General features: G+C 39.5%; 1 protein-coding gene and 1 long non-coding RNA gene across 2 annotated transcripts; both read right to left on the bottom strand.

Moving 5' to 3' along the window:
- Window positions 1-2,145: 2,145 nt before the first annotated feature.
- Window positions 2,146-8,041, bottom strand: LOC143892947 (uncharacterized). The gene is made up of 2 exons (XR_013255660.1): window positions 7,397-8,041; window positions 2,146-3,147 (listed from the first exon to the last, which is right to left on the bottom strand). It is a non-coding gene; the product is annotated as an uncharacterized LOC143892947 (long non-coding RNA).
- Window positions 8,042-10,942: 2,901 nt separating this feature from the next.
- Window positions 10,943-15,581, bottom strand: LOC143892945 (gibberellin 2-beta-dioxygenase 8-like). Its single transcript, XM_077397867.1, has 4 exons — window positions 15,464-15,581; window positions 13,926-14,384; window positions 12,087-12,408; window positions 10,943-11,361 (listed from the first exon to the last, which is right to left on the bottom strand). Exons 1-4 carry the CDS (start codon window positions 15,562-15,564, stop codon window positions 11,131-11,133), a joined length of 1,113 nt encoding a protein of 370 aa, XP_077253982.1. The 5' UTR covers window positions 15,565-15,581; the 3' UTR covers window positions 10,943-11,130.
- Between the last annotated feature and the right edge of the window lie 1,929 nt (window positions 15,582-17,510).

Genomic DNA, 17,510 nt, shown 5'->3' with positions numbered 1-17,510 from the left:
CATCATAGTTGTATGATGTTCAAAGGGGATAAGAGACCATAGTTGTATGGAATCGAAGAGAATGAAATATCGTATTTTTACGGATTCCAAGAAAATGAGACATCATAGATGTATGATGTTCAAAGAGGATAAGAGACCATAGTTGTATGGACTCGAAGAAAAGAGGCACCGTTCTCAAACGGGCTCGAAGAATTTAGAGATTTTTCGTAGGATTGGATTTTATTTTATTATTTTTTTTTGAATCGGGGATTGGATTTGATAAATTTTTTTTATTTTTTATTATTTTTATTATTTTTTTTTAATTTTATTTTTGGGAAATGAAACATCATAGTTGTATGATGTTCAAAGGGGATAAGAGACCATAGTTGTATGGACTCGAATAGAATGAAATACCGTATTTGTACGGATTCCAAGGAAATGAGACATCATAGTTGTATGATGTTCAAAGGGTATAAGAGACCATAGTTGTATGGACTAGGAGAGAATGAAATACCGTATTTGTACGGATTCCAAGGGAATGAGACATCATAGTTGTATGATGTTCAAAGGGGATAAGAGACCATAGTTGTATGGACTCGAAGAGAATGAAATACCGTATTTGTACGGATTCAAGGAAAGGAGACATCATAGTTGTATGATGTTCAAAGGGGATAAGAGACCATAGTTGTATGGACTCGAAGAGAATGAAATACCGTATTTGTACGGATTCCAAGGGAATGAGACATGTACGGATTCCAAGGGAATGAGACATCATAATTGTATGATGTTCAAAGAGGATAAGAGACCATAGTTGTATGGACTCAAAGAAAAGAGAGACCGTTCTCAAATGGGCTTGAAGAATTTAGAGATTTTTCATGAGCTTGAATTTGATGTAAGATTAGATTTTTTTTGTTTTTTGAAATCCTTGCATGCGGATTAACTTAGCTCTGGAACGATTGCAGGGGGTTAGATACACCAGGCATCTTTTACCGAGACAGCTGTAACATTTGACTAACTGGACAATGATCGACTCTTTCTAAAGAGAAAACTTAGATAAAAGGCACTACTCAAAGGACTGAGGAGCTCTGAATGAGTGAACTTAGAATAACAAAGATTGACTGACTACACTGACAGACACAGTGATGCTTCTGACTTAGTTAATATTTTGTTTGGTAAGTCTATCCTTCCGAGGAATAGTTTTTCAATTGGTAAACACTGGACCTTTTCCTTAAAACAGTAATGCCTCAAGGATTTAATTACGACCCCTAAGATTGCTTAGCTTCAATGCCCCCAGTTTTGAGGATGTTACTTGAATTTGTTTGAACTTCAGTTAATCTTCAGTCTTGATACCGGCTGTAGCCTTCTTATACTGATTCTCTTACCGTGACCAAGTCACCTCTTCGGGGTTTTTAACTTGGCGGACCGTGCTAGCCTTAACTTTTGCCTGAACCACCTTTCTAGGTTTTTGATCCAGCAGGCTATCTCCTTAGCTTCTGCCTAAGCCGCCCTTTCGGGTTTTCAACTTAGCAGGGGAATGATCTTAAATTTTGCCTAGACCGCCCTTTCAGGTTTTCAGTCTAGCAGATCTTCAAACTCCGCTCTTTTTCTTATTCATCATTTTTTTTTATTGTGTCTCGGGATCTAGCTCATTAGTTCTGAACACTAGAAGGACTTTTATAGGTAGGATAGGGCTTTTCAAAGAATGGCTTAAGGCTCAACAAAGATTTCGACCGAACCTGTGAACAGGTCGCCTACATATCCCAAGGTAGGAATCAGGTCGTGTGTAGCTCAGGGCGAATGCCCCTAGTTTGAAGATAAATTGTTTGAAGGTTAATTGATTTTTTCCTTTTTTTTCTTTCTTTCTGGAATAATTGACCTCTCTTCTACTGGAACTTGTCCCTCTTTTTTTTTTTGAAATGATTGAATTTCTTTTCCTTTTTGAATCGACCGAACTCGGTTCAACCGAGTTGCCTACGTACCCCAGTATAGGGATCAGGTCTCGCGTAGTTTGGGGAAATGCCCCTGGTTTGATGGGTTTTCAAGAAAATTTTATTCAGGCTCGAAGGGTTTGCAAACCGGTATTCTTTTGACATTGGTTCTGATTTTGGGATTTATTCGGCCAAAGGGGGCCTTCCGATGTTCAGATTGGCTAGAGTCCGTCTGGTACTGATTATTTTTTTCTTTTTTGTTTTTTTTTTTTTGTTTTTTTTTTTTACGGAGTTTGACGGCATTTCCAGGTAAGAGATAATGGATCTTCTTCTTCCAAGATTCTAAAGTGTGCTTTCGACTTTCATAGAGCGAAACTTGTTCTTTGACATCCTCCATCTATGGATTCGTTCTGATGATCACTTTTCAATGCTTGCTCTTGAACTTCTTATCTTGAATTTGTTGGCTTTATGTTATGAATTTGAGAACCAAGGTCATTAATTGGAAATATGAAAGTTGTTTCCACTCTATGCCCCTTGTATAGCATATATCTTCTCACTTTCTTCATTTTCTTTGAGCTTTCCAACTATGTCTTGCCCCTGGTATCGGTTGTAGCTTTTCTAGACAATCATCTTATTCTTGAAATAATTTTATCAATTCTTCACACTCTTCAGAGGGTAATGTATTTTCAATCGGCATTTACTGAATCAAAGTTTCAGTGCCAGCGTTTACCACTTCAATTTCATTTTTGAAAAGCTGGGATTGGCGCTCCTCCTCTTGTTCAAGTAATTGCTGTGACTCAAGTGGAGTTTCGTCAATTTTGTCCTCATTTGAGGAGGGAGTCTTATTTAAGATCAGAAGCACACTTAAGAAACAGACACAAGTGAACTATTTGACTTGAAATTTTTATTTAAAGAAAAAGCTATTACATCTGACGACCTATCCTCTCAGGATTCACAACTCTAAATAAAAAAGAGAGATAACTTGCCTGGACTAGGCATTGACCTTGAAATGTAAGACCGGACTCAACAATTGTACTGACCATGATGACTGATTCGCATTGGGGAATGCCCCTAGTTCAAGGATTATGAGAGTAAACTCCGAAGGACTTAGCAAAATATTCTTGAAAAATGTTGCCCTTAGAGTAAGAAAGGACCAAGGGTACAATTAAGATTGGATCATCTGGACCAGGCATGATCAGATCATGAGATTGCATAATCGAAAGATTGTGAGATTCTGCTCCTGCCAGTTAGGGGATGGCATGAAGATACGATCGAATTGTATGACAGAAGAATGAAAGACGCACGATCAAGAGATTAGATGAGATAGCATAAGATTGCTTTCAACAGATAGATCATGAATGACTAATCCTATGAGATCTTTGGAAATGATGGGATTTATATCCTAACCCCAAAGGGAAAGTTTTTAATCTTCACACATTTTAACAGTGTTACCTGAAGGCATCAACCCTAATCCTAATCTAGCGTAGTGGAGAGAGGATCTCGACTCATGACTTTGTTCGTGTATCTAAGGACCGATCGTAGCCATTGGAAGATGGACCACGGCCTAATCTAGACACAAATGGGTAGGATATCCTAAACTAGGCTCACACACGTGATGCACATGTGTTCGTATACTACATGCATGTGTGGGTTAATCTAGGGGTAAGGCCAAGAGTTCCCTTAGCGCGAATCCCTGTTCGATATACTGTACCAGTGTCCGGCGTATCAGTACGTGAACAAGAGATCCGTTTACGTACCATAAAGGTACCAGGCTAAGGGTGGAATGCTTCTCTAGCACAGAGGCACCAGGTGATGAAATCCCAGTCAACCATGCTAGATAACACTCCGGGTTCCTAAAATAGGACGTGTGTGCACGTGAGATGCAAGGGTTTAGATGCAAGTGATGTAAGTGTGTGCAATAAGTTCGCGCGATCTATGATGCCTTCAGGTTTTGTTAGATTAAGTTCAAGTAAAAGGTGATGAGAAAATAAAACAAGACAAATTAATCTGACAAGTATAGAGTTTTTATGAGCCAGTTAAATTAAATTCAAATGAATTATCTTTTGGAATTTTAATGAAGTTAGGTGATCCCCAGCAGAGTCGCCAGACTGTGGTACCCGATCCCGCGAGAGGGGTGGGGCGCGAGCCGCCGCGCTCTCTCTCTTGGTCTCTCGTACCCACGCGATTGGCGTGTGCATTTAATTATTGATTTGAATTCGTCTTTCATGTGAACTTGGGATCACTAAGGCAATCCGAATTCCACACGAAAGAGACTGACAGAGTCGCCACCTAGATGTGGGATCTAGGACCCGAAATTAACCAGAAATCTAGACTCGCTACCTGGTTACGAGAATGGAAGGTATGGAGAGTTATCCGCCACATGCACCATTCCTGCCCGATAATCGGTCTTCGATTCCAAAAGCTAACTCTTTTAAATTTATTTTAAATGGCTCATTCAACTCTATGTTAATGTGCGAACTAAGTGACATGCATCATATGATCTAATTTCAATGAGAATCCTAAATGTGTATCTTGATTTATTAATTTGTCTGGATTCAATCTAAGTGAAAGTTCTCCTAGAATTCTAATTTCATGGAAAGTCCTAAGTGATTTGATTAAGTATTTACAAGAAAATTAATATACAAAACACCACAATTTGTTGTGGTGCCGACTCGCGGGTGGTATGCCATCAAACATCCAAGCTGCCTACGTACCCAAGCCTCACTGGGATCAGAGTCGACGTAGTTCGGTGCACCTAAGCTAAGCTACTTATGCCTAACTCAACTAGGACACCGATCTAGACTGGATTGACTGTTTCAACAGTTTTAAGAGAAGTTATTTAATTCAAGTTGAGGATTTTATTATCCTAGGATTTCATCTAAGATGTTATATGATTCTTATCTAAATGCAAGTTCTCCCTTAGACTAATGCAGGTTAGCCTACATCCTAGTTTACTAGGCTTGTCCTAGGGAAAGAGTGGGTGACTAGTGTAACTAGACCTATGGCACGGTTGCTATACATAGCAAGCGTCTGTGATGAGGCTGGACTCCTGACTCTAGGACTCCCTAAAACCTAAGACTCCCTAAAACTTAGGACACGACACCAGTGTTCCTAAATTGGGCTCTAAGGGTTCCTAAAGGAATTTTGAATCCACCGGCTCTTGGGAATCTCGAATTCTTTTGGGCTTGTGGAAACTTTTAAAGTTTTCTTGAAGCTTTTATTATCTGAAGGTATTTAGTGTGTTTGGTAGCTTTTAAAGTTGTTTATTTAGAAGGTTTTAGTTTCACTTGAAATTTTTAGTGGTCTTTTGGTTAATGGCTTTTAACGGATTTTTATCAGTGGATTTTAAATGGGTGAATTTTAGTTTTGTTAATTTTAGGTTGGATGTACTTTAGATTAATGTCTTTCGATTTTGGTTTGGAAAATGACGTTAACACAACCAAGTTTTGACAATTGCACAAATTCGACAAACCATTGACCATTAAAAGATCTAACAAATGCAGCCCACTAAAACTGTCGTAACTCTTTTAACAGCTTGGCCAAATTCAACGTACAAACATGCGTTGGAAAGATCTTTTATAGGGCTACAACTTTGTAGTTCTCCATTGTTTGTAAATCTGTGATTTAGAGGTTCGAATTTGTGTTGCAAACAAAAGGACAGCAACATTAAACTGGAAATGCCTAAAGGTGTGCCGCAACCATTTTGGACTTAACTTTTTAACCGCTCGCCGTCTGATCTAGCACGAATACTCGTTGGAAACGGAACGAAAATATCTACGACTTTGTAGTTAACCATTTCCCACGATTCTGTTGTTTAGAGGTCGAAAAATCTGTTTAAAGTCTAACAGCTAGCACTATGACGGGAATGATATTGGCACCCCCATGTTTTCTTTTGATAGTTCTTATTTTTTTAGTGATTAAAAGACGGTGAATATGAAAAATGGCTTGAATAGGCCTGAGATTAGATTCAAATGGGATGTTTGAAAAAGGGGTTGTTTTTATCTACTTGGCAAGGTGGGGTATGGATATTGGGTTCTTGAGATTGAGTGGGGCTGTTGTTATCAAATTGGAGTGGGGGCTGTTGTTATCAATTGAAAGATGGAGGTTTTGTAAGCCAAATTAAATGGGTTTTGATAATTCATGTAAAATTCAAGTTTTCTTTCTTGTAAATGTTCAAAATTTTTAATGAATTGTTTTCCCAAAACAAATCCGAAATTCCTAAAAAAAAGCTAATGATTTTAAAATCCCACTCTAATAGGTTCTAATGACCCTAACACATTAATTATATTTAGCATAAGTGAGAACATGACAAAGGCCAAACCGGTACGAAATTAAACATGACAGTAACCAAAATATACGCAAAACAACACTCAATCATACAAATATAGAAAAGAAAATAAAATTCCAAAAGGCATACCTTTTTGTAAAAGATATTCCATGCAAACTTATGGAGAAGAGGGATTCGGTCTAGAGAAAGGGCTTGAATTTTCTAAGAGAGGGGTTCTCCCCTTCTTCTCCTCCTTTTTTTTCTTTGGATGGTGGGATGAGAGGGTATTTATAGGAGAATGGGATAGGAGGTTAGGTGAGGTTAGGTGAGGTTAGGTGAGGTTAGGTAAGGTTAGGTGAGGTTAGGTGGTTAGGTGAGGTTAGGTGAGGTTAGGTGAGGTTTGGATGGTTAGGATGAGAGGAGAGGTTAGGTGAGGTTAGGTGAGGTTTGGGTGGTTAGGATGAGAGGAGAGGTTAGGTGATTTTGGATGGTTAGACCCAGGTCAAGATCTGCCATTGATCTAACGATTTACGGAAATCGGGTCTCGGAATGGAATCAGGGTCCGGGCTATGAAGTGACCCTAGCTTATTTTGTCCCGATTGATGATCCGTAAAGTCAGATCAAGATATTAATGACCTAAAACATATAAATCAATGATAGAGGGGGTTCTCACATGGATTTAACACACTAAATTCACCAATCAGGGTATTTTTCAATTTTTCGGATCTAATCATCTCACCAGGTACATCTCTTTATCATTTTGTTTTTTTCAAAAAATTTGAGGATGCATACTTTACCAATGAAATTCTACGGATCAATATATTAGGTTATTGTTTGGTTAAAGTAAGGCAAAATGTGGGTGTCTACAGCAACCAGCAGCGAACCTGGGTGCAACCAGGGTCTAACCAGAGTGCGAACCAGCAGGGAACCAGGGTGCGAACCAATATCGAACCAGGGTGCGAACCAGTAGGGAACCAGGGTGCAACCAGCAGGGAACCAGGGTGCAACCAGTAGGGAACCAGGGTGCGAATCAGTAGGGAACCAGGGTGCAACCAGCATCGAACCTGGGTGCAACCAGCAGCGAACCTGGGTGCAACCAGGGTCTAACCAGAGGCTAACCAGGGGGAAAACGGACCCTACATGCTTCCTAACATGGTTTTTCTTTTAAAGTAAAAGATATGTATGAAAACAGACCCTACATAGAATTGAAATAAATGCCTACCTCTTTGGAAACCCACTTTGTGTTTGATTTTTCTTTGATGTTAATTCTTTGAAGATGATTCCTTGCTTGATAATGACTGCTTTTGATATATATCACCCAACGTATAAAATCACCCGATCCGGCAAGGATGGCCGAACCCTTGAAGAGATGAGGGAGAGGGATGAATTTTCTAAGAGAGGGGTTCTTTTTCTTCTCCTCTTGGATGGTGGGATGAGAGGGTATTTATAGGAGAATGGGATAGGAGGTTAGGTGAGGTTAGGTGGTTTTGGATGGTTAGGATGAGAGGATGAGGTTAGGTAAGGTTAGGTGGGGTTAGGTAAGGTTAGGTGAGGTTAGGTGAGGTTAGGTGAGGTTTGGATGGTTAGGATGAGAGGAGAGGTTATGTGAGGTTAGGTGAGGTTTGGATGGTTAGGATGAGAGGAGAGGTTAGGTGGTTTTGGATGGTTAGACCCAGGTCAAGATCTGCCATTGATCTAACGATTTACGGAAATCGGGTCTCGGAATGGAATCAGGGTCCGGGCTATGAAGTGACCCTAGCTTATTTTGTCCTGATTGATGATTCGTAAAGTCAGATCAAGATATTAATGACCTAAAACATATAAATCAATGATAGAGGGGGTTCTCACATGGATTTAACACACTAATTTCTTTGTTGATTAAAACAAAACAAAATGGGGTGTCTACAATTACTCGTTTATGGGGGAAAGGTATGCAAATTGTTCATCTCGTGGATTCAGATTCTCATGTAAAAAATTAGAACACAAAGCCAAAGAAAATATCAGAGAGTTGAGCTTAGCTTTTGGCAACGGTGGAGCTACCTTTCTCCAACAGTCGGGTAGTAGCATGTGCGCTCAGCACGGGTGTAATATTTGGTCGAGCACCACTTGTGGTCGGCTCAGTCCACATTAGGGCATGATGGTGCCCAAAATCCGACTACACATACTAGCTTGGTCGAGCTTATGATCCTGCGCTCAAAGAAAGCGTCAGTAGACCAGGAGTTGTGGCTCCAGATGGCCACTTCGACACTCAAATCAGGGAGGGCAACACAGACAATGAACGATGAATGGGAGGAGGACGAAGACAAGTTACGAGACAGGTCGAGAAGAATTGAATTTGATCCCTTTACTTGAGTGTGTAGATGCCCTTTTATAGGGGAGGAGACCCACGATGTCCATGACTAGGGGCGGCCAACCGGTTCGGTTCTTGGTCCTTGGTTACTTTTTTGTCGGTTCTCGGTTCCATGAACCGTAAGAACCGAACCGAACCGTAGTACATAGTAGGACTGAACCGAACCGGACCATACATAATCGGTTCGGTCCGGTCCGGTTCTCCGGTTCTAAAGGCTAATTACTAATTACTAATTATAATTTATAAAGACTTTTAATTAAAGTTATAATATAAGTTACTTTCTTATTATAAGAATAGTATTAACTATTACTTATTAATATTATAAGTAATTTATATTAATAAGTATATGTATAATAGAAATATAAAAAATATTATATATATATATATATATATATATATATATATATATATATATATATATATATTCAAAAGTTTGGTTCTTCGGTTCCAGAACCGAACCAAGAACATTAGACCCGGAACCGAACCGAATAAGTTCGGTTCTTCATCAGTGGAACCGAACTGGACCCAAAGTATTTTTAAACAGTTCGGTTCCGGTTCGGTTCTTCGGGTCTGGTTCGGTTCTGGCCACCCCTATCCATGACGCCAATTGTGCCATTGATTTTGTTCACGTGGGGTGTGATGAGGGGCGGTTATAATCGTGGGGGCGTGATTTTCTAAAATTCTAGGCGAAGATGGAAGGTGGCAACCTTGGCGGAAACTATTGAATTTGTATGGGGCGTATTTGGCGTAACGGTTACCCGGATTAGCCATTTGATGGCGGGATTTCCACAATCATGTCTGATTCCTTCTAAGAGTCGGCACCGGTTCTGGAGACAGTTGCATGTTTGGTTCGTTGAGGTGTGGATCGAACGAGGCATTTGGGTCGGTACCGATAATTCCTTATATGAGTTTATATCGAATCGGTTGTGTGTTAGGGTTTGGTATGAGGGTCGGTTCCTTGTATACCGATTTCCCCCCTAACAGGGCATATGGTTGATGCAGTGCCAACATGGCAGCTAAGTCATGCTTAGGTGGTTTTGGTGGAGTTCTAAGGTACATTCCCCCATTAATGTTGCTAGACCGTTTTGAACTTGATTTTGGGCTTTTAAATGGCAGAATCATGAAAAGTGGTAAACAACAAAGTTGTAGGTCTTTTTGAGATATTTTCAACAAGTACTTGTGCTTGAAAATTGGCCAAGTGGCTAAAAAGTTATGGTAGTTTTAGTGGACTGTGTCTGTGGGTTCCCAAAACAATCCAAGATAGTGAGTTCCAATGCAATTAATGTTATGCAAGTCCCTAAGTTAGCTAGTGGAGAAGGTTGAACGGATTTTCTATTGTTTTCTCTTATTTAAAGGGTTAGAAACCATCTTTAGAGGGGATTTTAAATTTAGATTAACTTATGTAATTCATGTTATATCAATTTGGTTGAGCTTTGCTCCCATTTTCTTCTCCTTCTCTTAGATGTGTTCTTGAGTTCTAATTTTTTTCTTCTTCCGTCTTAAGCACCCGCATCAATGGTGTTGCGTTACCCCCACAAAAATAAGGCGTCGCATTATAACGTAGAAACTGTTGGGATAGGAGAGTACGGAATAATAATGGAATATCAACCAGTGGCATACAAATGATTGGTGAATACTGATTTGGTACGTTATAGTGATGATAGGGCCCACCTAATGGACATTCCAAATGAACCATAATGTCGACATTTCTGATCACACAAGCAGATACATGTGCATTTGATAATTCCATATAATTCCATATTGAGAGGTGCTCCCCCACCTTAAAAAAAAAGAAAAGAAATAAAACCGTGGCACCAGAGGCATGTGTGTAAGAAAACAAAAAGGTCACCGATGGACCGGGGCTCAATCATTACTCTTTAACTTTGTCATGTTCATCTATGATGGAGAAACAATGTGACTGAGCCTTACGGGTGTACATTAAACACGTTGGGACCGGGGTACGTAGAACTTTCCCTCAAAAGCTAGAGTTAAGAGTAGGGAGCCCAAAGTCTCTATAAGCCCTTCTTCCACATCAATTCACTTTTCGGATCGATGTGGGATCTTTGCTTTCACGTAGAATCCCCAACACAGGGATTATGGCCATGCTCTAGGATTGATTTATTGATTTAAGAAAGTCCTTAACCCAGTGAGTCAATTTGCCTTTTACTCTAGAGTGTGTTACATCGTCACCTTTCCCATTTGGATGTCAAACACTCACTCATTGCCTAATGGGAAATTCTCTTCCTTTACAGAGGAAATTATAAAAGTTCACCCTTAGTTTGGAGAAAATATTCACATAAATAAGATGGAAAAGGAAGATCGAGAAACAGACCAAATTTGTTCTCAAGAAATTGGAACCATGATCCTTCAAGTAATAGTATATAAACAACAAATTACACTTATAATAATACATGTACGTATGATCATTTACAATCACATTCAATTTCAGCTTTTCTAATTTGTAACCAATCCTCCCTTGGACACAAAAGACCATTGTAAATATACATGCTTCTATTTCATCTAAACACTTCTCAATAGCTAAAAACCAATATAGCGTTCACCTTCTTTTCTTGGAATGTAAATTTCTAAGGCTAATGTTGTTTTCTTCATATGAGAAATCTAGGGAGGCCGACTTTGTAGCCAGAGGTTCTAACATCCTCTCTTACTTGTTGTCGAAATTCCTTGAAGGTAAACTTCCTATACACTGAAGGTTGTGTGTAACTCTCTATCACGATGTCGGAGGAAGGGCACATGAAAAAAGCCACCGAAAACCTTTCAGCTTGGGGGTTTACCATGACTTTGTGCAGGGCGCTCTTGTATGCACCATTGCTCCATGCCTGCATCGTATACACCAACACCAACAATGCCAACGTTAGATGCTGATTTTTTTTATATTCATACATATATATGGAAATTATATGGGGAGAGGCTTTGCTGGCCTTATATGAGCCCTGGTCACCTCTGTACTCGGATCATTTGGTACGGTAATTGTAACGGTAGAGATGAGTGAGATCCGACCTCTTGATCATGAGGACACATGCTTTGGTGTGTCCACTTGTCCCTAGCTGCCCCAAAGCGGGCAGCTAGACCCTACCGGTTAGCCAACTGTTGATTATGATTAACATGTATACACCAAATCATCTGGGCCGTTGTCCTTGATAAAAGTGTACTAATTGTAATTGGGACCCCACTGAGACTAGTATAAACTAAGGCAAGTGAACAGCTTGGTTTACGCAGAAAGCCATTATGGGGAGTTATTGTAATAGGCAATTTTTGGGTCCCACAAAGGGACAGGTATGTGAAATTGAGACCGGGTAAATATGATGGCCGACCGGGTAAATTACAAGGGCTAGGCCCTTGATTTTTGATTCAAAGTCACACGTGTGGGATTATCCTCTCTATTTTTTGTGAGTTTACAATGACTGATTCGAGTTCAAGTCGACCCAGTTTGGATTCGACACGAGTTTTATAACTATTCGTCTATTTAGTGTAATATTGGTCCCCTACCCATATCAGTTGCCAACACAATTAAAGATGAAAAGAATAAAAATTTGTAATGTACCTCAAAAAAGTCACCGATATTGACAATTAGAGCATCTGGAATAGGATTAATAGTAATCCACCTCCCATCTTTTAGTATTTGCAATCCTCCGACCTGGTCTTGGGACAATATAGTGAGGAAGTCACTATCCGTATGTGGTATCAGACCATAAACCTCAGACGAGATTGGACATGGTGGATATCTATTCAGGCGAAGATAACCCGAGCTACTCGAGCAGTTGTTCACAAAAAAGGTCGAGTCTTGACCCACATTCTCAGCTAATATTACAGATATTCTTAGTGCTAAGCTGGATGCAGCTGAGGCAAACTCCCATATTGTAGATCTGGAAAGACACAAAATCAAAAATTAGATGCTATTTCCTAGCCACAAGTTATAAAAGGATAATACTGTGATCCATATATAAGAGCATATCTTTGGGTGATCGTAACTAAAACTATGGTGGGCCCACTTGATATGGGCTACGAGAAAAGCAAAGTGATAGATTCACCCCCTTTTCTTCCCTTGGCCATCCTACGTAGGTGAATCTATGGTGAACCCATTTCTCGCTGTTAAGGGAAATGATAAATGCGCCCCTTTTCATCACATGGAACACCCTACTGAAGTTTATGTGGCAATCAAATCTGTTGAATCTTTTTAACGTGAAGTCCCTTTTCCCTATGCAGTCATTGATACACTGCTGCTGAGAGTCCCAAGTGATGAAAAGGGGCGCATTTAATATTTCCTGCTGTTAATTGACAAGCCACAAATTGAAGTCCCTATTCACTAGGGCTGCAACTCGAGCCGGGTTTTACCCGACCCGCATCGACCCGACCCGAAAATAACCTGGGTCGGGTTCAGGTTTCATGGGTTACAGGTCGAGCCGGGTTGAGCATTCAAAAGCCTGCATGAATCTCGGGTCGAGCCGGGTTTGAAGGGGCCCGACCCGACCCGACCCGACCCGAGTTACATAAGTTATAGTATGTACATTTTTTCTATTGTTAGTTAAAAGTTAAAAGTGAAAACCCATGCACCCACTGTTATTGTATGTGAGTGTAATTTCTGCTTCTATGAGTTGAGTTGATTCAAGCGTTTGATTCAGCATTGTTTGATTACGGCATTGTTTGATTCAAGTGTAATGTGAGTGTAATTACATCATTGTTTGATTCAAGTGTAATGTGACTGTAATTTCTACTTCTATGAGTTGAGTTGCCCTGCCAAACAAGAATTTTCCTTAAAAAATTGCGTCAATGTGAAAAAATCCGACCCGACCTGAGATTTATCATGGGTAGGGCTGGGTTTGGGAATCATGGGTTTCCCGAAAAAAACCCGACCCGAGATATTTCTCGGGTAGGGTTGGGTTCTCCAAAACCCGACCCGCCCCCGACCCGCCCGACCTGAGTTGCAGCCCTACTATTCACCCACCCATGCACACACACACTAAATAGACTAAATAGATGATGTGATATGAATTAGCAGCCTCTTATATGTGAGAAATTATTGTTGCCTTTTAAACTTTCTCGACCTTCCATTTTACCAGCCACAAATTGAAAGGCTACATTCGTCCCATAATAGAGATTGACCTGTGGGCCCATCATTTAGTGGGTGACAAATTGAGCGGTCCCTACCATTTATCAAAGTTTGGTGCCTTTGTTTGTTTTTCGGTGGGGGGAGCAATCATGTATAGTGTCACTGGTGCCACAACCATAACATTTCATGGGCACAATCCCGTAATCTTCGAGGGCTTCATTTCCATAGGTCCCACACATCGTGGCCCAAAAATTCAGCGCACGTTAGTTTCTCCATACATATTTACACTAACATGCATATTTAGGGAGTATGGACCGTATGGTGCCTACTAACCTGAGAGTGTTGAATTCCGTAGACCCCAATCCCTCAGTGGCGAGAGGAATATGAAACGCTTCGTACCACGACAAGTGCTTGAGAGAACTTGAATTCGGACCTCCCCAACTATAACAATCTTGTGACAAATTCAGAATCCTCTCGTTCTCCTTCTTCTCGAACGGTTCCCTGAAAACCTTCACTTGTTCTCTCCGAATTCTCTCCAAAATATTGCGAGAAATTCCATGGTTCTTCACCTGGAAGAAGCCCCACTTTGAAGAGGCATCAACTATCTCCCTCTTACATTTGTTTCTCTCCACGTCCCCTAGATTTAGACGGTTGAGATCAATCAGTGGGATCTCACATCCATCCACGATGACGGGTTTCATCTCTTTCTCTTTCCTGTCCTCCTTTGGAGCCTTCCCCAAAAGCTTCTTGTAGGTTTTCTGAAATGGGGGATTTGATTCCATCCCGAAAGGGCTGGAAACAAGAAGAAATTATTAGAGTTATTACTGTGCTTAAAAAAAACAAAAAGAAAGAAAGAAAGAAAAGATCATTGTCTCGAGATCTTTTTTTCTGAATGGTTTTCTGCTTCTTAATTTTGCTTGGTTGCGTTTTTAGGCCCTGTTTGGATTGCGAGAAAAAACAATTTTGACTAAAATATTTTTCTTGGAATTTTTTTTTCTTTCAAGGGGAATGATATGATTGTGGTTGATTTAGAGGGATATTATTAAATGAAGATCCTTCTTAAGTAAAAATCGAGTAGGGTGAGTTCAAGTTATCCTTTTTGGGCCGTGATTTTAGGATCCAGGTTATTAGTTTGAAAACAGTGTAAAAGAGGGTATGAATCAAGCTGTCGGATGCTGTTCTGGCAGCGTTTCTTGGATTTTAAGCAAGAAAATCAGGTTTTAAAAATCTCTCCTACATCGTATGATTTCTAAAACCTAGAAATATGGGAGGATCTTATACTCTCTTGTTGACGGAAAGAATGGAGAGAAGTAAAAAATGAGTCAAAACGACGGCCGGTCCTCTTCTTCTCGTCTCTAACCCTCTTTTACACTGTTTTCAAACTAAAAACTTGGATTCTAAAATCCATGTATCCAAACGGCTTAGTGTATAAAAAGGGATTTGCTAGGGACCAGGTAAAAGCCATTTCGTGGACAGGCTGTTGCATGAGAGAGTAGCCACGTAGCCACCTCATACGAATTAAGCAGATAAGAAGATTCATGAAGATGGCTAAAAAAATAAGAAGATCCATGAAGATGTCGAGGTCCAAATTTACATATTGAGCAGATAAGAAGATCCATGAACATGGCTAAAAAGATAATGATCATATTCCGAAAACTCTCTATCTAGTAAAACATTATAAATTAAGGGCAAGTTCGGCAACCATGAATTTTTTTAAAAATGGAATATGAGCTTACAGTGTTGAAGGAGAGAGAGAGAGAGAGAAAGATGGCCTAAATGAAACTATAAAGACGAATTCCTATTTTTGAAGCCTGTTGAAGAAATAATAACATTGAAAACTGTAAAATGAAGAGAAGATTGCATAAACCAACCTCTTTGAGAAATGTGATGATTTCCTTGCCTCCCTATTTCCGAGGTTAAAGATAGAGCAGCTAAAAACGTTTTGAAAAGAACGGAGTTTATTTTGTTGCATGTAAAACGCATACCCAAGCTCTGTTTATATAGATGAAAATTATCACGAGCTATAAATAAATGATTCTTTCTATATCACATAAAGTTTCAAGAGATGATGATTCTATCTATTCGTCCTTAGCTTCGATTAGGGCTGCAACTCAGGTCGGGCGGGTCGGATTTTGGAGAACCCAACCCTACCCGAGAATTATCTCGGGTCGGGTCGGGTCGGGTTTTTTTTCGGAAAACCCACGATTCCCAAACCCGGCCCTACCCATGATAAATCTCGGGTCGGGTCGGGTTTTTTCACGTTGACGCAATTTTTTAAGGAAAATTCTTGTTTGGCAAGGCAACTCAACTCATAGAAGCAGAAATTACACTCACATTACACTTGAATCAAACAATGATGTAATTACACTCACATTACACTTGAATCAAACAATGTTGTAATCAAACAATGTTGTAATTACAATCAAACAATGCTGAATCAAACACTTGAATCAACTCAACTCATAGAAGCAAAAATTTCACTCACATACAATAACAGTGGGTGCGTGGGTTTTCACTTTTAACTTTTAACTAACAATAGAAAAAAAATGTACATACTATAACTTATGTAACTCGGGTCGGGTCGGGTCGGGCCTCTTCAAACCTGGCTCGACCCGAGAGTCATCCGGGCTTTTGAATGCTTAACCCGGCTCGACCAGAAACCCATGAAACCTGAACCCAACCCAGGCTATTTTCGGGTCGGGTAAAACCCGGCTCGAGTTGCAGCCCTTGCTTTGATACCATAAAAAGTGTTTTGAAATAGGTAAGATTTTTAATTGTTAATCACATACTCAAGCTTTGTTAATATAGATGAAAAATGTTTCTATGTCTAGATCAATGATTCTCTCTATATCTTATAAAGAGATGAATCTAGATCTATATCTATCTTAAAGTTGCTTGAGATTGAAAAATCTGATTAATGCTGGAGCGAATCCTTATCCTTATCCTTATGAGCTCGTTTTTTGGGTTACAGTGACATGCAGGAACATAGGAGGGCAAGAACTTTGGAGGGGATATCTCTTTTATAAAGAGAGAACCTTTGATGTTATATAGATTCGTTTTTGGGGATAGGTTGGTATATAGATTCTGTATGATGTTATCATCTTTCCATGGTTACTATCTATCTAAAATTCAGTATACGTTTTGTAAAGAAAGATACTGTTTTTGGATTGGACATACTGTTTTTGTAAAGGGCATGTTTTGGACTTATGGATTCTACTTGTCGGAAAAAATATTTTATTTTGTTAACTATCAGGGATTGTTTTATTCCTAGGTTTAACAAAAACCTAGTCTTACCTGTTATTTTCTTTTCCAAGAAAATAAAATACAAAACACCCATATCTCTCATAACATCATCATTTACATTCTCAAATTATTAAAAAAAAAAAAAAAAAAAAATCAATCAATCCTGGAAAATGAGTTTTCGACAGTTTGGTTAGCTCATTTACCCGGGATTTTTTATTCCTCGATTTAACAGAAAAAACCTTGCTCAAAGATTTAAACAAAGTAATTGTTGGGACCACCAACCGTTTGATGAAAAAAGAGGATCACTGAATCTCCCATTCTTCCTTTTGGAATCGGCTCACAAGAATTCTGAAAATTTTCATATAAATAATCAAAAAATCCAGATTCGGGCCGTGCTTAATCATTTGATATTTAAGTACGTCTATGTACTTAAATAAGGTCATCCATCCTGGAGTTTTGATAGAGGGATTCCTCTACCAATGTAGTCAACCCCATTCATTAGAACAGAAGGGAGGGAGAGAGGGGTTGGACAAATTAATTGCTTGGCCCACCAACCGTTCATGGGAGGGAGAGAGGGCTTGGAGTAGTGTTGTCATCTTTCAGTGGTTACTATCTATCTAAGACTCAGTATGCTTTTTGTAAATAAAGAATGAAAGATACTGTTTTGATCTATCT

The sequence above is a fragment of the Tasmannia lanceolata genome, unplaced genomic scaffold (genome assembly GCF_043159265.1).
Source record: "Tasmannia lanceolata isolate RefF3 unplaced genomic scaffold, GAP_Taslan_0.1 ptg000015l, whole genome shotgun sequence".
Taxonomy (NCBI): Eukaryota; Viridiplantae; Streptophyta; class Magnoliopsida; order Canellales; family Winteraceae; genus Tasmannia; species Tasmannia lanceolata.
Note: the sequence above shows the minus strand (reverse complement) of the source record. Positions and strands in the feature narration are given on the sequence as shown.